General features: G+C 40.2%; 1 protein-coding gene across 1 annotated transcript in view; it reads left to right on the top strand.

The window, feature by feature from the left end:
- The window catches only part of USP13 (ubiquitin specific peptidase 13), a gene marked incomplete at both ends in the record, with an annotated part of 120,219 nt that extends 103,578 nt beyond the window's left edge, over positions 1-16,641 (top strand). The window contains 2 exons of the mRNA XM_080696312.1: positions 14,349-14,433; positions 16,548-16,641. Coding sequence (XP_080552438.1) covers positions 14,349-14,433; positions 16,548-16,641 — 179 coding nt within the window. The remainder of the gene's footprint in view (positions 1-14,348; positions 14,434-16,547) is intronic.
- Between the last annotated feature and the right edge of the window lie 2,267 nt (positions 16,642-18,908).

Genomic DNA, 18,908 nt, shown 5'->3' with positions numbered 1-18,908 from the left:
TTATTCTATGAAACTCATGGTGTCTAATGCATAGAAAGTACTGAGTAAATACTAAATGGACTTAACTAGTTAAGTTTCTTTTACCAGCATTTGTTCCTATGATCATAGATTTGTAGATCTACTTATTAATGCTCTCACCAAACTTAATATGTCTGTATTGATCCAGAACTGGAGAGAGGAGGTGGGAGGGAAGCTCTCTTTTTCTTCTTTTAAAATATAAAATAGACTGTTTTCTATCATCATGCCTGAAGATCTATAGCTCTGGCTTCTGCTTGCAGTTGGCATAAATGAAATATATATATTTCATAAAAATATATATGCTGAAATCTTCAGACCCATAAGCAAATAAACATTTCCTTCTCTAAAAACATTTTAAAAATACATAATAATTTATTCATCAAAATTGTTTCCTGGGTAAGAAAAAAGAAAAATGAATGTCTTTTCCCACCTTCCACATTCATCTAAAGGGTCTTGCATTACTTTTCAGAAATCACTAGTTTATGACATGTTTCTGGTTCATCAGTTCAATGCGTCATTGATTCTACTATGGACTTTTCTTTGTAGATGATGAGTCCTTTTCACAGTGTAATAAACCACAAGATGGGGCTGTTGTGAAGCTTCCACGGTGCTTGGCTCCAGAGGGAGGGAGGGACTGATCTTAAGGTTTCCTTTCTTCTGATGGAACTTGGAAGCACTGACCTCTTTCTGGGATAGGAAATGATAAAGAACGGCCACTACATCTCCTCAGTGCTTAATGGAGTTCAGGGCTGTCTGCAGACATTCCTGGTCCTGCGAATTCCTTGAATGGAATGTCTTGATGATGCTGTAAAGCACTGTGGGGCCAATTCTGGTGGTTACGCAGAGGGCGATGAAGGTGCACTGTGAGATGCACTGTGAGGAAGCACACTCAGGGTATGATTTTTGAGAATGATTTTTTTTTTTTGTGGTACTGGGTTTCTGGAAACCCTTCTACCTCTGGTCTACACTCCCAGACCCATTTTATACTTTTTAAATTTGGAAACGGTCTCTTAAGCCAGCGCGACTGGCTTCAAACCTGCGCGATCCTCCTGTCTCCACCTCCCAAGCGCAGGGATTACAAACATGCGCCACCACGCCCGGCTTGAGAATGATTTTAAAAACTAGCTGGGCGTGGTGACACACGCTTGTAATCCCCGCTTAGAAGGTGGAGACAGGAGGATCACACAGGTTCGAAGCCAGCCTCTCTGGCTTAAGATACCCTGTTTCCAAATAAAAATGTAAAATAGGTCTGGAAGTGTAGCCCAGAGGTAGAAGGGTTTCCAGGAACCCCAGTAACACACACACACAAAAAAAAAAAAACCCAAAAAAACCCAACCCCCCCCCCAAAAAAAAACAAACTAGTTATCATGGATATTTAAGTAAAATGGGCAGTGATATCTTTATATATGGACATAACAGTATTTGAACTGTTTCATTCCTTAAAAAAAAAAGCAGGATTGAGGAAGAACAAAATTTTTTTTAGCAGCTTCTCTAGCATTGTGGCTGGCCCATGGTAAATGAACAGCAAATAACTGACTGGATACTAAATGAACACCAGAAAATAGTGTCTCAAGGAGAGTATTTTATTGCCTCTAGTAAGTGCTGTGTGGAACTATTGCAATGTACTATTGTGTTATGTTGTATGAATTAAAGGAGAGGAAAAAGATGATTTCCTGTACTTTGCTGTAATACCTGAACTCATATACTTTGCATTGCTTTCTTTTCCCTTTTTAAAAAATTAGGGCTGGGGATGTAGCTCAGTGGTAGACTGCTTGCTTAGCATGTGTAAGGCCCTGAGTTCAATCCCCAGTACTAATATCTATAAATATACATTAAAGTTTATAACATATATATTATAGTTTATTTTCTTATAATTAAAAGCATATATTTATTTTAGCAAATTGAGAAAATATAAGTATAGGAAAAGAGGAAATTAAAAATGGCAATTCTAGCCGGGCGTGGTGGCACACGCTTGTAATCCCCGTGCTTGGGAAGCTGAGACAGGAGGATCACACAGGTTCGAAGCCAGCTTCAGCTACTTAGTGAGGCTCTCAGCAACTTAGTGAGACCCTGTTTCCAAATAAAGTATAAAATAGGTCTGGGAGTATAGGTCGGAGGTAGAAAGCCTCTGGGTTCCACCCCAATACCACACACACACACAAAAAGTGGCAATTCTACTATCTGGCCACAATCATTGTTAGTGTTTCGTGTATATTTTGTAGACCTTTCTGTGCAAATGTATAAAGATGAATATACATATATAAATTCATAAAAATGTAAATTCTATTCTATACATCTGATTTCATTACCAGATTTCCCTCTAACTGTGGGTGTATATATATATGTTTATCTGTATCATTGTTATCTGTTAATAATTCTCTATTATTCACATGAACTATAATTAAATAATTTTTGGCCAGTTAGATATTTAAATAAATGACTATAACAAAAATATCTTCAAATAATAAAAATGTTTCCACATTAGGATGATATCAATAATTTTTAAATAATGAGATTTTTAAAAGAATGAATTCTTTTTACAGAACTACAATATATGCCTGATTTAAAACCAATCCAGGTAACATTCAACATTTCCTTCCACTATTAAAATTAATGTAATGAACAATGTTAGTGTTGACATTCGATTATTTCTGTGGGATAAGTTTCTGGAAGTGAAATTTTTGAGTGAGAAATGCAGGTTTTTAAGGTTTTAATGCAGTTTACCATTGCATGACCCTCCAGAAACAGTACTTTTCTGCCCACTGGTCATATTGGTGACTCTTTTCCAGCCCTCCCCAGTAGTGCTGTGGTTGAGCACTTTTTACATTTTTACTTATTTTTTATATATTTATGGTTTTCTTCTTGGGCTAATGGCATCCTCACTTCCTTTGGCTATTTTGCCATTTTTTTTGAGCTTTTAAGGTATTTCTAAAAAATTTTTTTATATGAGAGTTTCATACATTGTAGATTAGTTTGAAATGTCTCATAGCTTTAAAATATGAGAAAGATGTTATGTTTCTCTTTTGATCCATCCTCCCACCTCCTTTTTATGTTTGGTGAATTGGTTGAGGTATTTGACTTGGGGATTGAATATTGAGTGCTATTAAAGGGTAAATATAATTGTTATTTGAGGAGCACAAGCAAACAAAATAAAAACAATCGCAGTGTTGGGGTTCTGTTTGAAAGTGGGAGTGCTAGGCCTAACTTGGCTAAGCAAAAGCAGAAGTATATTTAAAAGCTGGCAAGTCCTGGGGTGGGAGGCTGTGGTAGATACTTGAATCTAAGCATCCTTAAGTCAGAATGCAAACTTTTTTATTTATTTATTTTTTTTTGGTGGTGCTGGGGGTAGAACCCAGAGGCTTTCTACCTCCAGGCTATCCTCCCAGACCTTTTTTATATTTTATTTGGAAACAGGGTCTCACTAAGTTGCTGAAAGCCTCACTAAGTAGCTGAGGCTGGCTTTGAACCCATGCGATCCTCCTGTCTCAGCCTCCCAAGCGCGGGGATTACAAGCGCCTGCCACCATGCCCGGCTAGAATGCAAACTCTTTTACCCATGTGGTTGGCTGGCCCTACTTCCTTTGGGCTGTTCTGCTCAGCCAGGTTCTCCTTAACGGCTACAAGATGGCTGTTAGTGGCTCCTACAACTGTTTTTTCAGGTTACAATGCAATGCAACAGAAAGTCTTGTTCCAGGGTTCTCAGCAAAGGTCCTGAGAATCTGAGACTCCATCGTGTGCTCAGTCCTACTCCTGAGTCGGAGGCAGATAGACCCATGCCAGTGTCACCAGCTGGGTTGGGGAGCTGAGGGAGGAAATAGCCTCACTTCCTAGCAGGTGAGCTGAGAAGGGAAAGAAAGCTGCCCTTCAAGCACAAGGTCACCTGAGAAATGGTTAGAAATGCAAGTTCCTGGGCCCCACCCCAGACCTGTTGGATTAGGAGCTCTGGGATGAAAGTGAGACCTGTGTTTTAACAGGCCCTCTGTGGTGTAGATGCAGGCTTAATTTGAGAACCCTCCTCTTTGCTGCTGGCACCTCACTGCACCAATCAAGCATTTAAAATAAGGAAGGTGAGCCGGACGTGGTGGCACATGCTTGTAATCCCAGTACTTGGGAGGCTGAGATGGGAGCATCGCAGGTTCAGGGCCGGCCTCAGCTACTTAGTGAGGCCCTCCACAACTTAGTGAGACCCGGTTTCAAAATAAAGAATAAAAAATTGGGATAGGAGTATAGCTCAGAGGTAGAATGCCCCTGGGTTCAACCCCCAGCACCACACACACACACACACACACACACACACACAAAAAAAAAAAAAAAAAAAAAAAAAAAGGAAGGTGTTTGGACAGGAAAAGGTGATTATTACAAGGACAAGGACTAAAAAGGCGTTTGTGTCAAATTCTTCTGTTAGAGAATATGTTAATTCAAAATCACCACAGGTTGAGCACCTCTAATCCTAAAACTTGAAATCCAAAATGCTTCAAAATCTAAAACTTTTTGAGCACCAACATGAGGTTACAAGTGGAACATTTCACATCTGATCTCATATGATGGGTCTCAGTCAAAATGCAGGCCCACTATAAATATTGTATAAAATCACCCTCTTGGTTCTGTGTATAGAAATTCGGAATGAACTTGCTCCCTTACCCCATGTAAGTTATGGTGTTTTGAATTTTGTGTTAACAAAGAGGTAAAAGGTTGCTTATTGCCCCCTTCTATACATTTTAGGCCTAGTATCTAACTTTCTGACAATTTCAAGACAGTAGGAAATCAAGCCTTCCCTCTCACCTATCTGCGCTTCTGTTATTTGCAGAAGCACTTCTGTTTTTGTATTGCACTTAATGAGTGTTTAATTTTATTTTTAAGATCTCACTGATTGCCAATGTAATTAACATGTAATTAGGCTGTGATTGCTCAAAACCTGCTCTGACTTCTTTAGCCACAAGGTTGTGATGGTTCAGATGTCTTCAGTGGTGGCTGAGATTTTCCAGTATGGGAATAGAAATACATTTCATTTGCTCAGTGGTGGGGCTCCCAGCATGCTCAGCTCCCTGAGGAATGCCACCAGGAAAAGGATCTTGGGAGCAGAAAGTCCAGCTGCCCAGAGAAGCTAAGCTCTAGTGGTCAGCTTGAAAGCCATGTAAACTTCCTTCATGGCTGGAATCTAATTCTCATCCTACTTGAGCACAAGTTGCCCTTTCTGTGTTTCATTTTTTTTAGTGGTGCTATGGAAAGCCAAGAGGAAGCCATTCTATAAACTAAAGTATGAATGACTGAGAACTAATTGGAAGAGAAGTGTTTGGTACTTGGAGTCTTAGGCAGTATAACAAAGAGGTAATTCTGAAGAGGCTGGAGTTAGGGGAGGCAACTTGTGGACTGTTTAAGATTCTATCCATGTTGGCGGCTTCCTTAAGCTGTTACTGATATATCCAGATGCTTCTCTTGAGAATTCAGAAATTTTGCAAATGCTCCAAATCTCCCTCCTTCTCTCTCTGGTGGTTCTTCAGAGCACTGATGGGGGCATCAAGCTGTTACAAATAGAAATTTTTTACAGATCTATAAGGCGCCGTGAGTCAAATATTAGTAAATTAGGGATGCTATCCACCCTCCTCCATTGTCAGAGGGTGTTAGGGACAAACCTGGTTTATCTCACTAGAAAACTATAGAGCCTCTGGGGCCTTAATGGTTATTTCAGGGAGTCTTTTGAGGTCTCTGTGTTCTGAGCATTCACTATGGATGACTGATGTTATGTCCTTGTGAGATATCATTGCTTGATGGAAGAATGTAGATGCTATAATGTTTTTTGAAAATGAATTCATGTAAAGGCCCTCCTGAATCCAGAGTTGCTTCAGGAAGTTATTACATGTTGTTGAAGCATAATTTTCAAAAAGGGAAAAGCATGGATTTCAATTAATATAAAATGAATGCAAATAATATATTTTCTTTTATTCATTAATAATAGAACCAGTCAGACTTATTACTGGCTTAACAGCATCTGAAAAGTGAGTATATTTTAAGACAACTTAACAAGGAAATGTTAGGATAAGATTGCTAGGCTAGGTGAAATATTAGTTAATGTCTGTCAGGACCATAAATCAATTCAGTTATGTATTCCCTTGGACAGATTGTGTGTGTGTGTGTGTGTGTGTGTGTGTGTGTGTGTGTGTGTGTCTTTTTTTTGTGGTACTGGGGGTGGAACCCAGAGGCTTTCTACCTCTGGGCTACACTCCCAGACCTATTTTATATTTTATTTGGAAACAGGGTCTCTTAAGCCAGCTGAGGCTGGCTTCAAACCTGCGCGATCCTCCTGTCTCAGCCTCCCAAGCGTGGGGATTACAAGCATGCGCCACCATGCCCTGCTATATGTGTGTGTCTTTAACAGACCAAAACCTACAAGTTAACTAGTAACTTACTAAGTCTGGGACTTTTTTTTTTCCTTTCTACATCTTTTTTTTTTTTAATGTAATCTTTTATTTATTTATTTATTTTATCTTTTTTTGGGGGGGTAAAAAACTTGTGTGTACAAACATGTGTACTCATCGCTGATTTAACCCCTACCCAATTCCCACCCCATTCCCTCCCCGTCCCTCCCTCCCTTGCTTGGCTTAGTGATTGACTTCTATATGTTTTGTGTGTTTTAGAGATTTTCCTCTTCCCCCCTCCTTTCTCCTCCTTTAGGTTGTCTTGTTTGCTCCTCTATAGGATTTCCTCTTTCAAGAGTTCCTCCTATGACCCCTTTCTCCCTAACTCTCACATATTAGGGAAAGCATCTGGTTTCTTATTTTTGTGACTGACTAATCTCACTTAGCATAATGTCCTCCAGTTCCATCCATTTCCATGAAAATGATGTAATTGAGTTTTTTTTTTATGGTTGAGTAAAATTCCATTGTGTACATATCCCACAGTTTTGTAATCCATTCATCTGTTGATGGACATCTTGGCTGGTTCCATAGTTTGGCTATGGTGAATTGTGCAGCTATGAACATAGATATATACATGCATTAGTTTGGTAGTTTGGTTTCCTTTCTTTTGGGTAGATACCCAACAGTGGTATTGCTGGATCAAATGGTAGGTTTGTTTCCATTCTTCTGAGGATTCTCCATACTGTTTTCCAAAGTGGTTGCACTAATTTGCAATCCCACCAACAATGTCTTAGAGTTCCCACTTCTCCACATCCTCGCCAGCATCTGTTGTTTGTGTTTTGAATGATGGCCATTCTAGTTGGAGTTAGTTGAAATCTCAGGGTAGTTTTGATTTGCATCTCTCTGATTGCCAGTGATGTTGAGCCTTTTTTCATGCATTTATTGGCCATTTGAATTTCTTCTTTTGTGAAGTGTCTATTTAGTTCATTTGCCCATTTTGTTATTGGATGCTTTGTTTTCTTAGTGTTGAGTTTCTTGAGTTCTCTGTATATTCTAGATATTAGTCCTCTATCAGTGGTGTAGGTGGCAAAAATCTTCTCCCATTCTGTTGGCTCTCGATTGAGGTTCTTGATAGTTTCCTTTGCTGAACAGAAGCTCTTCAGTTTCATGCAATCCCATGTATTGATTCTCCTTTTAATTTGTTGTGCCTTTGGGGTCTTGTTGAGGAAATGTTTGTCTGTGCCTATGTGTTGTAGTGTTCAAGGAGCTTCAAGGTCTCTGGTTTAATTTCCAAGTCTTTGATCCATCGTGAGTTGACTTTTGTACAGGGTGAAAAAGTGGGATTAATATCCAGTTTTCTGCATATGGTTAACCAGTTTTGCCAACACCATTTGTTGAAGAGGCTATCTTTTTTCCAGTGTATATTTTTGGCCCCTTTGTCAAAAATCAATTGGCTGAAAGTGTGTGGACTTGTTTCTGGGTCTTCTATTCTGCTCCATTGGTCTATATATCTGTTCTTTTGCCAGTACCATGCTGTTTTTTATTACAATGGCTTTGTAGTATAGTTTAAAGTCAGGTATTGTGATTCCTCCTGCATGGTTTTTGTTGCTGAGAACTACCTGGGCGTTCTCCAGCGGGGACTTGTGACTATGGTATCATATCTCTGCCACCGCCACTCCCCCACTGGGTTGCACTGCTAAAATCTCCGACCCAGGGAGACTATCTGCGCGAGTCCCTGGGAGTGCAGTACTGGGATTTCTCTTCTAGGGGCCTCAATTTGACTCACGGTTGTTGAGTACGCTGATGGAGCTGTAGTGAACTCAGTGGATTCGCTGCTGCCGACACTGGCAATATGGCACCACTGCCACGCCCTCGGCCGTGATGTGGCGTATTTCTTCTCTGGTTTTGAGCTCCGCTCTGAGTCCCTGCCAGGTGTGCTGTGTCCAGCCCTTGGGAGCTTTAGATGTTCCCTGCGCCGACAAAACTGCTGACTGCCGCCCGGCTGTTCAGCACCTGCTCACCTCAGCTCGCTGTCCACCCCTCCTCTCTGGAGCCCGGTGGCTGGTTGAGTGTGTTGGTCTTCAGCTGTCCGGTGAATTCGCCGCTGCTGCTGGCAGTAAGGTGCTGCTGTCGCGTCCTTGGCTGTGAAGTTGGTGTAGTTCTTCTCTGGTTTTGAGCTCCGCTGAGTCTCTGTGGGGTGTGCTGATCCCGGCCCTTGGGAGCTTTATACGCTCCTTGTGCCGAAGAAACTGTTGACTACCGCCCGGCTGTTCAGCAGCAGTTCACATCGGCTCACTGTCCACCCCTCCTCTCTGGCGCCTGGTGGCTGGTTTAGTGCGTTGGTCTAGGACCGTCCGGTGAACTCGCCGCTGCTGCCAGCAGTAAGGCGCTGCTTCTGCATCCTAGGCCATGAGTACCTCCTCTCTGGATTTGAGCTCCGTTCTGAGTCTCCCTCCTCTCTGGAGCCTGGTGCTGCTAGGGAAGATGTAGGCTGCGCCGCTCCTTGCCACGGCTCCGGCCGCTCCGGCTGCTCCACGCCGCGGCTCTGGCCGCTCCGGTCACTCTGTGCTGTGGCTCCGGCTGCTCCGCACCGCAGCTCTGGCCGCTCCGGCTGCTCTGGCCGCTTCGCGCCGCGGCTCTGGCCGCTCCAGCCACTCTGGCCGCTGTGGCTGCTTCGTGCCGCAGCTCCGGCTGCTCTGCGCTGCGGCGGGTGCAGCACTTCAGGCTGGTTTCTTTCTGGTGTCTTGTTTTTCCAGCCCTTTTTCTCTGTCCCTTGTATTTACAGTTTTTATTTCTTTGCTGGTGGTGTTTTCTGGCTCTGAAAGGCGCTGGTTTTGTGGTAATAGAGTTCGATTGTTAGCGGGACTTGTAAGTGCCGCTTTCCTCCGTCGCTGTCTTCCCGGAAGTCTGGGACTTTTAATCATTAGTAAGAATGAATTAAACCAAGGTCATCTCCTTAGACTAGAGGACAAAAAATTTTTTTTTCATAAAGTCCAACTAATAAGTGTTTTAGGTTTTGTCTCTCTCAGTGTGTCATCTGTCAGTTCCTACTGTAGAAGATCTTTGGGTGGCCTTTTTTCCATAAGACATGGAAAGATATGCTGCCTACCTCTTACCTTCCAGGGTTTACAGGATGTTTCTGACAGTTATTTTCTCAAAGAATAAAATCAAAGAGTATAGTTGCTATTATGTTGGGTATGAATGGAGGTAGTGAAGTATGTTAAAAAATCCTCATTATTAGGAGCATTGGGAAGATTTTCTTAGAGTTCAAAAATGAAGTTGCTATGTTATTTTGAAATGTGTGTGATGATGTTGGTTTTTATTTTAGAAGGAGATCTCTGGGAACTTGGAGAAGAGTTAGGAGCTGCTTCCCTGTCTGGTTTATTCAGCTTGACTTTCTTTTTAGAAACAAAATAAATTAGCATTTCTTACCTGTTTAGGTTTTGCTAATGTGTTGAAAGTGATCCTCTTCTTTCTGAGCAGGAGGTCTTGAATAATGCATGGGATAGTTGCTTATTTGATAAACACGGTAATCATGACACTCAGATTTATGCTAAACTTTCAAATTTTATTTTTGTGATTCTGAGTAAACACATGAATTGTTCTTAACTAAAGACAGGGAAATGCCTTTGGGGACAATGGTGTGGATATATTGGGGAGTTCTGAACTTGTGCTTTTTTTCTGTGTCTTTTGTGAGTGAGTCTCCATTGGCTGTGTAGGCATCTGAGGGATACTTTATTGATATGACTCTGGCTGTCTCAATCAGAATTCTCACTGATATAATCCAAAGCAATTGACCACACAACTTAGAAGAAGGATGATTTATATGCTCACAGCTTTTTGGAGATCTGGAGTTCAGTCTATATAAGGCCAGGGTCTGAAGGTCAGGACATAGTAGCAGGAATCAGAGAAAGAGAGAGAAAGAGAGAGAGGGAGAGAGAGGGAGAGCACTAGGCTCTGGCTCACATCATGGAGGCTGGAAACAGAGAACAAGCAAGCAAGGGGAGGAGAGAGCAATACATAGTCCCTAAGGCCACACCCCTAAGGACCCATCCTTAGCAACCAAGCCCCACTTCCAACAGTGCTACCTTGTTTCTGTGAAGGCTACAGGGACATTTTAAATCCAAACCATTACATTGGCTTATGATGGGAAGTGTTCATTACATGTTTTGTTAAAATGTTGATGTCATTTCTTTGGAGAACAATTAGGGAAAACAAAAGCATCGATTGAGGTATTGGGTCCTCTCATTATTAACTTGGGAATTCTTAAAAAAGGAAGAGCAGCACTATATCCCTCAAGTTGAAGATTTGGAATTTGATAGGAAATTATTCCCAAAGGCTTGCAGAACCAACTGAGATCACAAAAGGTATCAGCCCACACCCTTCCCTGCATATTGATGTAGGGGTGGGCTCTTAGTATGGCAGGGACAGAGGGCAACAAAGGCAAGGTCCCTAGATCTTAGCTTTGAAAAACAAGTGGTAGGCATAATAATTGTCATTCACAAGAACTTTTTCCCCAGTTTCTGATTTCTAACCTGAGATATTCCCAGTTGATGTGATGGTTATAGCAATGGACACTTAGTGATGGGAAAGGCAATGTCCTCTGATTAATTTCTGATTAATTTCACTAGTTTACACTCCAATTTATACTTTTGAAGTATATTTTATCTTTATATATAAATATTTATACATGCATGCACACACATGCATATATGTATACACATAGTATAAGAAGATATAAAAAGAAGTGAGGAAATGAAAAGAAGGGAGTCATTTCTTCATTTACTGATTTTTATATTCAATAAATACTTATTAAGGGCCCATTGCATTCAAAGCACTTTTCTTTGTGCCTGGAACACTTTAATAAAGCAAAGCCTCTTTATATTCAAATCCTAGACTTTATATTCAAATCCTAGACTGTGGTAAAAGGAGGTAGATAATAAATAAATGCCAAGGAAATATGTGACATGGCAAGTGGTACTTTGTAAAGTAGGATAAGAGAACAGGGAGCAACAGGAGTGAAGGTGGGGGTGGCAGGGGGAGTTTCTCTTTCATAAGGTGGTTCAAGAAAGCTTTACTGATGAAGTGACATTTGACCTGAGACCTCAGTGAAATGAGGGGGTGAGTCATGTCCTATCTGAAAAAGGAGTTTCAGATAGAAGGAATAGTAGGTGTAAAGGTTTGAAGGCCAGAGCATGCCGAGTGTTCTTGAGAAGCAGTCAAGTGGTAGCTGGAGTAGAGGAAGGGGAAGAGTTGAGTGGGGAAGACTTCATAGACTGTTGTAAAAGTAAAGATTACTGTGAGGTACAGGAAGACACTGGAGTGTTTTTGGGCAGAGTAATGACCACAGTTTGACTTTTATTTTTAAAAAAGAAGACCACTTGTAAGATATACTGGTAACAGTCAGTAGGAAGCAAGAGAAAAGGCAGGTGCCATGTATGCCTTTATCTCTCTGAACTTTATCATGATGTATGATTATAGCACCAATAAAGAGAGAGAGAGAGAGAGAGAGAGAGAGAGAGAGAGAGAGAGAGAGAGAGAGAACCTGCACACAAGTGGGGGCAGTCTTGTAGTAATTCAGAAAAGAGGTGATAGTAGCTTGAATCATTAGTTATTAATAACTAATAACTTTATTAATAGGAATGATAAGAAGTGTTTGGATTCTGGATATATTTTGAAAACAAATACTGACAGGATTTCCTGATGGATTGGATGGGTATAAAAATATGAGAGACAAGTCAAAATTTTGTTGTGATTTATTGGAAGAATGGAATTGTCATGGGCTGAAATAGATAAGTCTGAGGGGAGACTGCCTCACAAACTTGGAATAGAATGGGACTTCCTCAACCTGGTAAAAGTATCTACAAAACCCCTCACAGCACACACAATACTTAATATATGCTTTCCCACTAAAACCAGGAACAACAGCCAGGTGTGGTGGCGCACACTTGTAATCCCTCTGCTTGGGAGGCAGAGACAGGAGAATCGCGCAGGTTCAAAGCCAGCGGCGCTGGCTTAAGAGACCGTTTCCAAAAATAAAAAAGTATAAAATAGGTCTGGGAGTGTAGCCCAGAGGTGGAAGGGTTTCCAGGAACCATAGTACCACCAAAAAAAAAAAAAAAAAAGGGGGTAAATAAACCAGGAACAATATAAGGATATTCCTTCTTGTCACTTCTTAATATCATATAGGCAATTGTAACCAATGCAATTAGGTAGAGAAAATAAGTAAAAAGTGTCCAGATTATCATGGAATAAATAAGACTGTATTTGCAGATGACATAATTTTATATATAGAAAATCCTATGGACTCCTTTAACGAACGTGAATAAGTGGGTTCAGCAAGGTTGCAGGAAACAAGATCAATGTAAAAATTAGCTTTATTTCTATATATGAGCAATAACATTCTGGAAGTGAAATTAAGAAAACAATATCATTGTGATGAGATTGGGTGAGATCACGAAGGGTGAGGGAGGGAGGGAGGGAGGGAGGGAGGGAGGAATAGAGGAAGGAAGAGAGAGAGAACAAACGAGAACCTGTGCCTAGAATGAAAGGGAAAGGCCTGAGCTGGAGGTCACCAACATTCAGAGGTCAGATGCCAATGAGACACATATGGAACAATCAGTGAGGTAGCAGGACAGCCAAGAGAATCATGTCCTGTAGGCAAGTATTTGAGGAAGGAGGAGCTGATCAGCAGGATGTGATGCCACCGAAGGGTAAGATGAGGACCAGAGAGCATGGGTAAAAAACAGTAGAGAGAAAAAAATGGGAGAGAGAAGGGTAAGACGAAGGGTTCATCCAGAATCAATGCTTTTTTTGTTAATGCAATAAAAATTGAGTATTGGAAAATGAGTATTCAAGCCCACTTTTTTACATCTTCTATTCAGATATGATGTCACTCACAAATTACTAAAAAAGGTAGTAAATGCTAATTCTCAATTCCTGTACTGATTGTCTCATTATAGTCTGTAAAAGTTTTTGAGTGAACTGGTACTGTTCATGGAGCTCATGTTGTGCTGTGTGAAGCTATGATTAGAGGAAGGAACATGAACTAAAATTGATTCAACAAGGATTTGATACAGAGTACTGTTCTTGATGGAAGAAAGTACTTGTTAAAGAACCATCTTCAGTCTCTAAGAGGCTATATGTCCCTTGTTCAGAAAGCATGACGCCTGAAGTTTATTCTCACCTAGGTTATAATCATGAGCAAGTCAGGCATCTTGTATGAAGTATTGCCCTTCTATAAATGATAGAATTTGTTTTCCCCATAATCCTGACATTTGTATGGTATTTTGGTGAAATTGCTCATGTAAGTCACATATGAGCGTGTAAGTGGGTAAGGTTTTTTCCTTTTCTTTTTTTTCTTTTTTAATATCTTCATGAAGAAACAAGCTCAGAGAGATGAAACAACATGTTCACCCTCATGCTGTTTGGAAGCTACCGAGCCAGGACTCCCCTTTTAGATTCATGAGTTTGCTACCAGATTGGGTTTTGTGATTTGTAATCTCCTTCCAAATTTGAAATTAGCATCAGTTGTACTTTGATAGTTTATGTTCTGCTTTTGTTTTTATGAGTTTGCAGGTGTATTGTGTTAGCACCGTGTGTGTGTGTGTGTGTGTGTGTGTGTGTGTGTATTGTCAACATAGCAAGGTAAATGGACTTTGTCTTTTAAACCTAATACACTATTGTTGGTTTTATTTTTTTATTTTTTGGTGGTACTGGGGTTCCTGGAAGCCCTTCTACCTCCGGGCTACACTCCCAGACCTATTTTTAAAAATATTTTTATTTGGAAACAGGGTCTCATAAGCCAGCGCGGCTGGCTTCGAATCTGCGCGATCCTCCTGTCTCCACCTCCCAAGTGCGGGGATTACAAGCGTGCGCCACCACGCCCGGCCTATTGTTGGTTTTAAAATGTGCTTAGACATGCTCTTGATTCTGGCATTACTGCCTTATAACTGGATTGTTTACTCTTTCATAGTGTATGAATTATTTGCATTCATCAGTCACATGGGAACATCTACAATGAGTGGCCATTATGTTTGCCATATTAAGAAAGAAGGAAGGTGAGTATTTTTTAAAACATAAATATTAGCTATTATTTATTAAGTTTGTACTGTGTGGCAGGTACTCTGCTAGGATTTTGTATGTTATCCCATTTGGCTATTGCACAGTATTGTAGGGATATACTCTTCACATCATTTTTATATATCCAAACCCTTAGGCTCGAGGAGGCTTAATAGCTTAGCCTTAGCTAGTAAAGAGTTGTGTCAGAGCTGGTATTTAAAGGCACTTTCAACCATCATACCAACGTGTTTTCTCAAAATAAAAGTGCAACCCGCAGAAATCTATGTCATATTTGGAACCTCCATATTACATCCATATTTAGCCAACAAAACCAGGATGCCGTATTCAATTTAAATTTTTGACAAATAGTGAATAAATTTTTAGTATAAATAGGTTTCAAATATCACATGTCGCAAATAGTACCTGTGGCATATTTATTTTAATAAATTATTTATTGCTTACCTGTTTTTCAAGTTTAAAGGAGTAACCTGTGTTTTATCTAGTAACCCTAAGTCTTCAGTGTTTTGCCATATTGCTGTCTCACCCTGGCTTCTTCGCTTCTTTAGTAGTAGAATTGTTAGGTACACGGGGTAGTGAGAGTGAGATAGCTGTGAAATGGAAGGCTACTCTCTTCAGAATTTCCTCCCTGGGTGTCCTTCCTACAGCTCACCACTGTGGTACAGCAGTCCCACTTGGAGGCCATGATTAGGCCACATGGATGCAGGAGAAACACTGAAGCTTGGCTTCTCCTGGTAGGGTGTTGACCACTCACCACACCTCTCTCTGGGGAGTGGTCCCTGGCCATCCACCCAGACTCTACTGCATTCCTTTTTGAGTGTGTCTTTTAGTTTTATCTTCTCAATTTGACTAATAAAATTGTTGAGCACAGGGACTTGTATGTATATTGGATTATTTTCTTGCCAAATATGAGAGTCTCTTAAAGTACTTTAAAATGTACAATAGATTAATTATAATTGAATAAACAATAGAATTTATTGTAAAATATTAAAACATGAAAAGACTATGTGCTCTGGAAGCCTAAAGACAACTCTTATCTACATTTTGACATATTTTTCTGTTTTATTGGTGTCATTGGAAGAGGATGTATATGCAATTCTTATGTATATATACAACTTTTCTAAAATCTTAAAGTATGTACAGAGTACATATATATTTAGACCTGCTTTTCATATTTCATTGTGATTAATATTATATCTTCATATTATGATTATTTTCTCATTTCACTATTCTTTGAAAAAAATTTTAATAGTTATATAATGGTCTGCCACATGGATGTTTACTTCTGATTTTTGTTTTATACCTAAGGCTGAAATAAACATTGTTGTACATAATTCTTTTATTTTTTAACAAATATTTATTTATTTATTTATTTATTTATTATTTATTTATTTATTTATTTTTTTGGTGGTACTGGGGTTCCTGAAAGCCCTCTAACTCCGGGCTACACTCCCAGACCTATTTTGTACTTTTTTTTTATGTGGAAACAGGGTCTCTTAAGCCAGCGCGGCTGGCTTCGAACCTGTGCGATCCTCCTGTCTCAGCCTCCCAAGCACAGGTATTACAAGCATGTGCCACCATGCCCGGCTTTAATTATTTTATTTTTTATACTGGAGATTAAACTCAGAGGCACTCTTCCTCTAAGAGACACCCTAGCCTTTTTAAAGTTTTTTTTTTTTTTTTTTTTTTCCCGAAACAGGTTCTTACTAAGTTGCTGAGGCTAACCTTGAACCTGAAATCCTCCTGTCTCAACCTCCAGTACTGGGATTACAAGTGTGCACCACCATGCACAGCTATACATAATTCTTTTACTAGTTTTTGCAGTATCTATGGATTTCTACAAAGTGAATCATGGGATGTTGGGTCTAAAAAATTTAAAGGATCCTGATAGATTTTAGTAGCTAACTATGTTTTTGATTAAGCTAAAGAATTAAAAAGCAATGGTGATTCTGTACCAGAATTCTATTGCTTTTTATACCACCGATTGGAGACTTGGTTATTTTAAGTCTCTTGTTCCATATGATGCAGTGACTTCTTTCTTCAGTGTCCTGGAACTAGCATAAACCCATCAACTGCTTCTTTCTTTTGCTTTCAGATGGGTGATCTACAATGACCACAAAGTTTGTGCCTCAGAAAGGCCTCCTAAAGACCTGGGCTACATGTACTTTTACCGCAGGATACACAGCTAAACCTCAGACATATGAATTGGCAAGAAGAAGCCATACACCTTTTTAATTTGCCAAAAAAAAAAAATTAAAAAAAGAAAAAGAAGAAAAGTTGGGACAAGCCAACGTGAAGGAATACATGGGGTATTTATAGTTTATTTAAAGAATATGATCATTTGTCACCTTCTGAAATAGAACTGGGAAAAAATTTCTACTAGTGATGATACTCTATTGTAGATAGTTTTTTTTTTAAATAAATGTTCAAGGAGAGGGTGATTTAAACAAAAATATTCATATTGCTGGTGTGGTATCTGCCATCAGAACATCATAAATGGAAATGTGCCCCCAGCCCTCTGTTTTGCTTTGGGGGTCAGAGGTAGTGGCCTCCAGAGAAATCAATCATTGTGGCCCGTGGTGTGGCCTCACCTTCAGTAAATGAAAAGCCCGCTTTTGTTTCATATAGAAAATCAGCAACTGGGCTGGGCCTGACTTGTGGCATACTTCTTTTCATTACGCACAATAATTTTTGACCTGTGTATAATATAACATCTGCAACAAAAGATATTTTTAATTTAAATCATATCAAAATTCATAATACAATTGTGTGAATGTGTGTGAGAGTGAGTGGGAGTGTGCGGCCTTACAGTTAAAAAATTGGTATTAAGCATATCTGGAAGAGGCAAGTAAATATTTTGACGAAACTATAACTCAGGAACAGTGGAAAAATTAATTCTAAGGAGTAAAAAAGGGCTGAGTTATCTCCTTTAAGTGCTGTAGAATTCAGTTGTGTTGGTGATACTTGGAGGTATAAAGCCAAATGTCCACAGGAGCATAAGATTGTATTTTGCCAAATGTAGATGAATTCTCTCTTTCTCAGCAGCCCGCTCCCCAAAAAGGTATAGTGTTTTAGCTAGAGTAGCCAATCTCTTACCACACGATAACACCTGGAATCATGTTAAATGCTCCAGATTTGTCTGTTATTTTCTTGTCTCTGAACCCTTTGCCTGCCTCTGTGCCCATGTATTTTTTGGGGGCCAGACTCATCTCTGCCCTTTTTTGGTTTATCACCCCTGACACCCTCACTGCTTATTTTCTGTGACTGGAGATGAGGTCCTGGGCACCTCACGAGCTTCAGATGCAAAGAAACTTTATATGACATTGTGAAAGACCATCTTTTTCATTCTTGTTCTTTCTGTATTTTAGTTTTAATCTGGAATTAGATCAGTGTTTCAAATGTGATATGAAGTGGAATAATTTTCCTACTGCTTTGAACCAAATCAAGTTCTCTGGAGTTCCTATTTCAGATTATTCAGTCAAATGAGAAAGGATTTATTGCTGTCTTCTGAATATGTATTTATTTGATTGAAAGGATCTTTCTAGAAGTTGTAGAAAAATAAAGCAGAACCAATTGGGTGAAATAAAGCAAAAACACTGGATTAGGATATGATTAGTTCTGAGCAAATAGGATTCTGGGTGTAGTCAGGGCCCAGCCTCACAGGAGATGAATTATGCCTTGTGGTTGAGCAGCACAGCCTGAGGCCTGAGGCCTGTGGCCTGGAGACCTGGGTGCTGCCCCTAACTGGCTGTGGACCTTGGGCAGGCCCCTCTCCTTCCTTGTGCCTCCCTGTTTGTCTGCATAAGGGTGTGATGACACCTGCCCTCTCTTGCCAGTCGTGCTTTGAGGCTATGCTGAGATTTGAGACTTTACAGAGTAGGATGCGGTGTCATGGCAGGTCCCCAAAGAGTATGCTCCCTGCCTTTTCTCATCTGCTGCTTTCTTCAGTTTGACAACAAAGGAGATTGGCAGAAGGAGGGAGCTCATGGTGCAGTAATTCTCTACTATACTGTGCCCTCTGGTGTCGCCTTCTAGTGTTGGCACAGAGAAACTAAAACAAGCCTACTCTCTTGCACAGATTTCCTATGGAAATCCCCACACTAAGCAGCCTTACAAAATCCAGTGCCCTTAGACTGAGATTTGTAGAATAATTTGACTCCAAACACACATCCAAAATGGCTTGTTATCAGCAGAGCATGGCGACACATTCCTGTAATCGCAGTACTTGGGAGCTGAGATGGGAAGATTGCAGGTTCGCGGTTAGCAAGACTCTCAGCAACCTAAGGAGATCGTGTTTCGAAACCAAAAGTAAAAAAGAGCTGGGGTGTAGCTTGGAGGTAGAGTGGCCTTGGGTTCAATCCCCAATGGCAAAAGAAAAAAACAAGAGGCTTGTTTTCAATGATGTTACAATGATGTTTTTCTTGGGAGCAGGAGAATAACTGGGAATTTGGATCAA

Source organism: Muscardinus avellanarius (assembly GCF_963383645.1).
Source record: "Muscardinus avellanarius genome assembly, chromosome: 5".
Taxonomy (NCBI): domain Eukaryota; kingdom Metazoa; phylum Chordata; class Mammalia; order Rodentia; family Gliridae; genus Muscardinus; species Muscardinus avellanarius.
The sequence above is the reverse complement of the archived record's forward strand: the minus strand, read 5'-3'. Positions and strand labels throughout refer to the sequence as shown.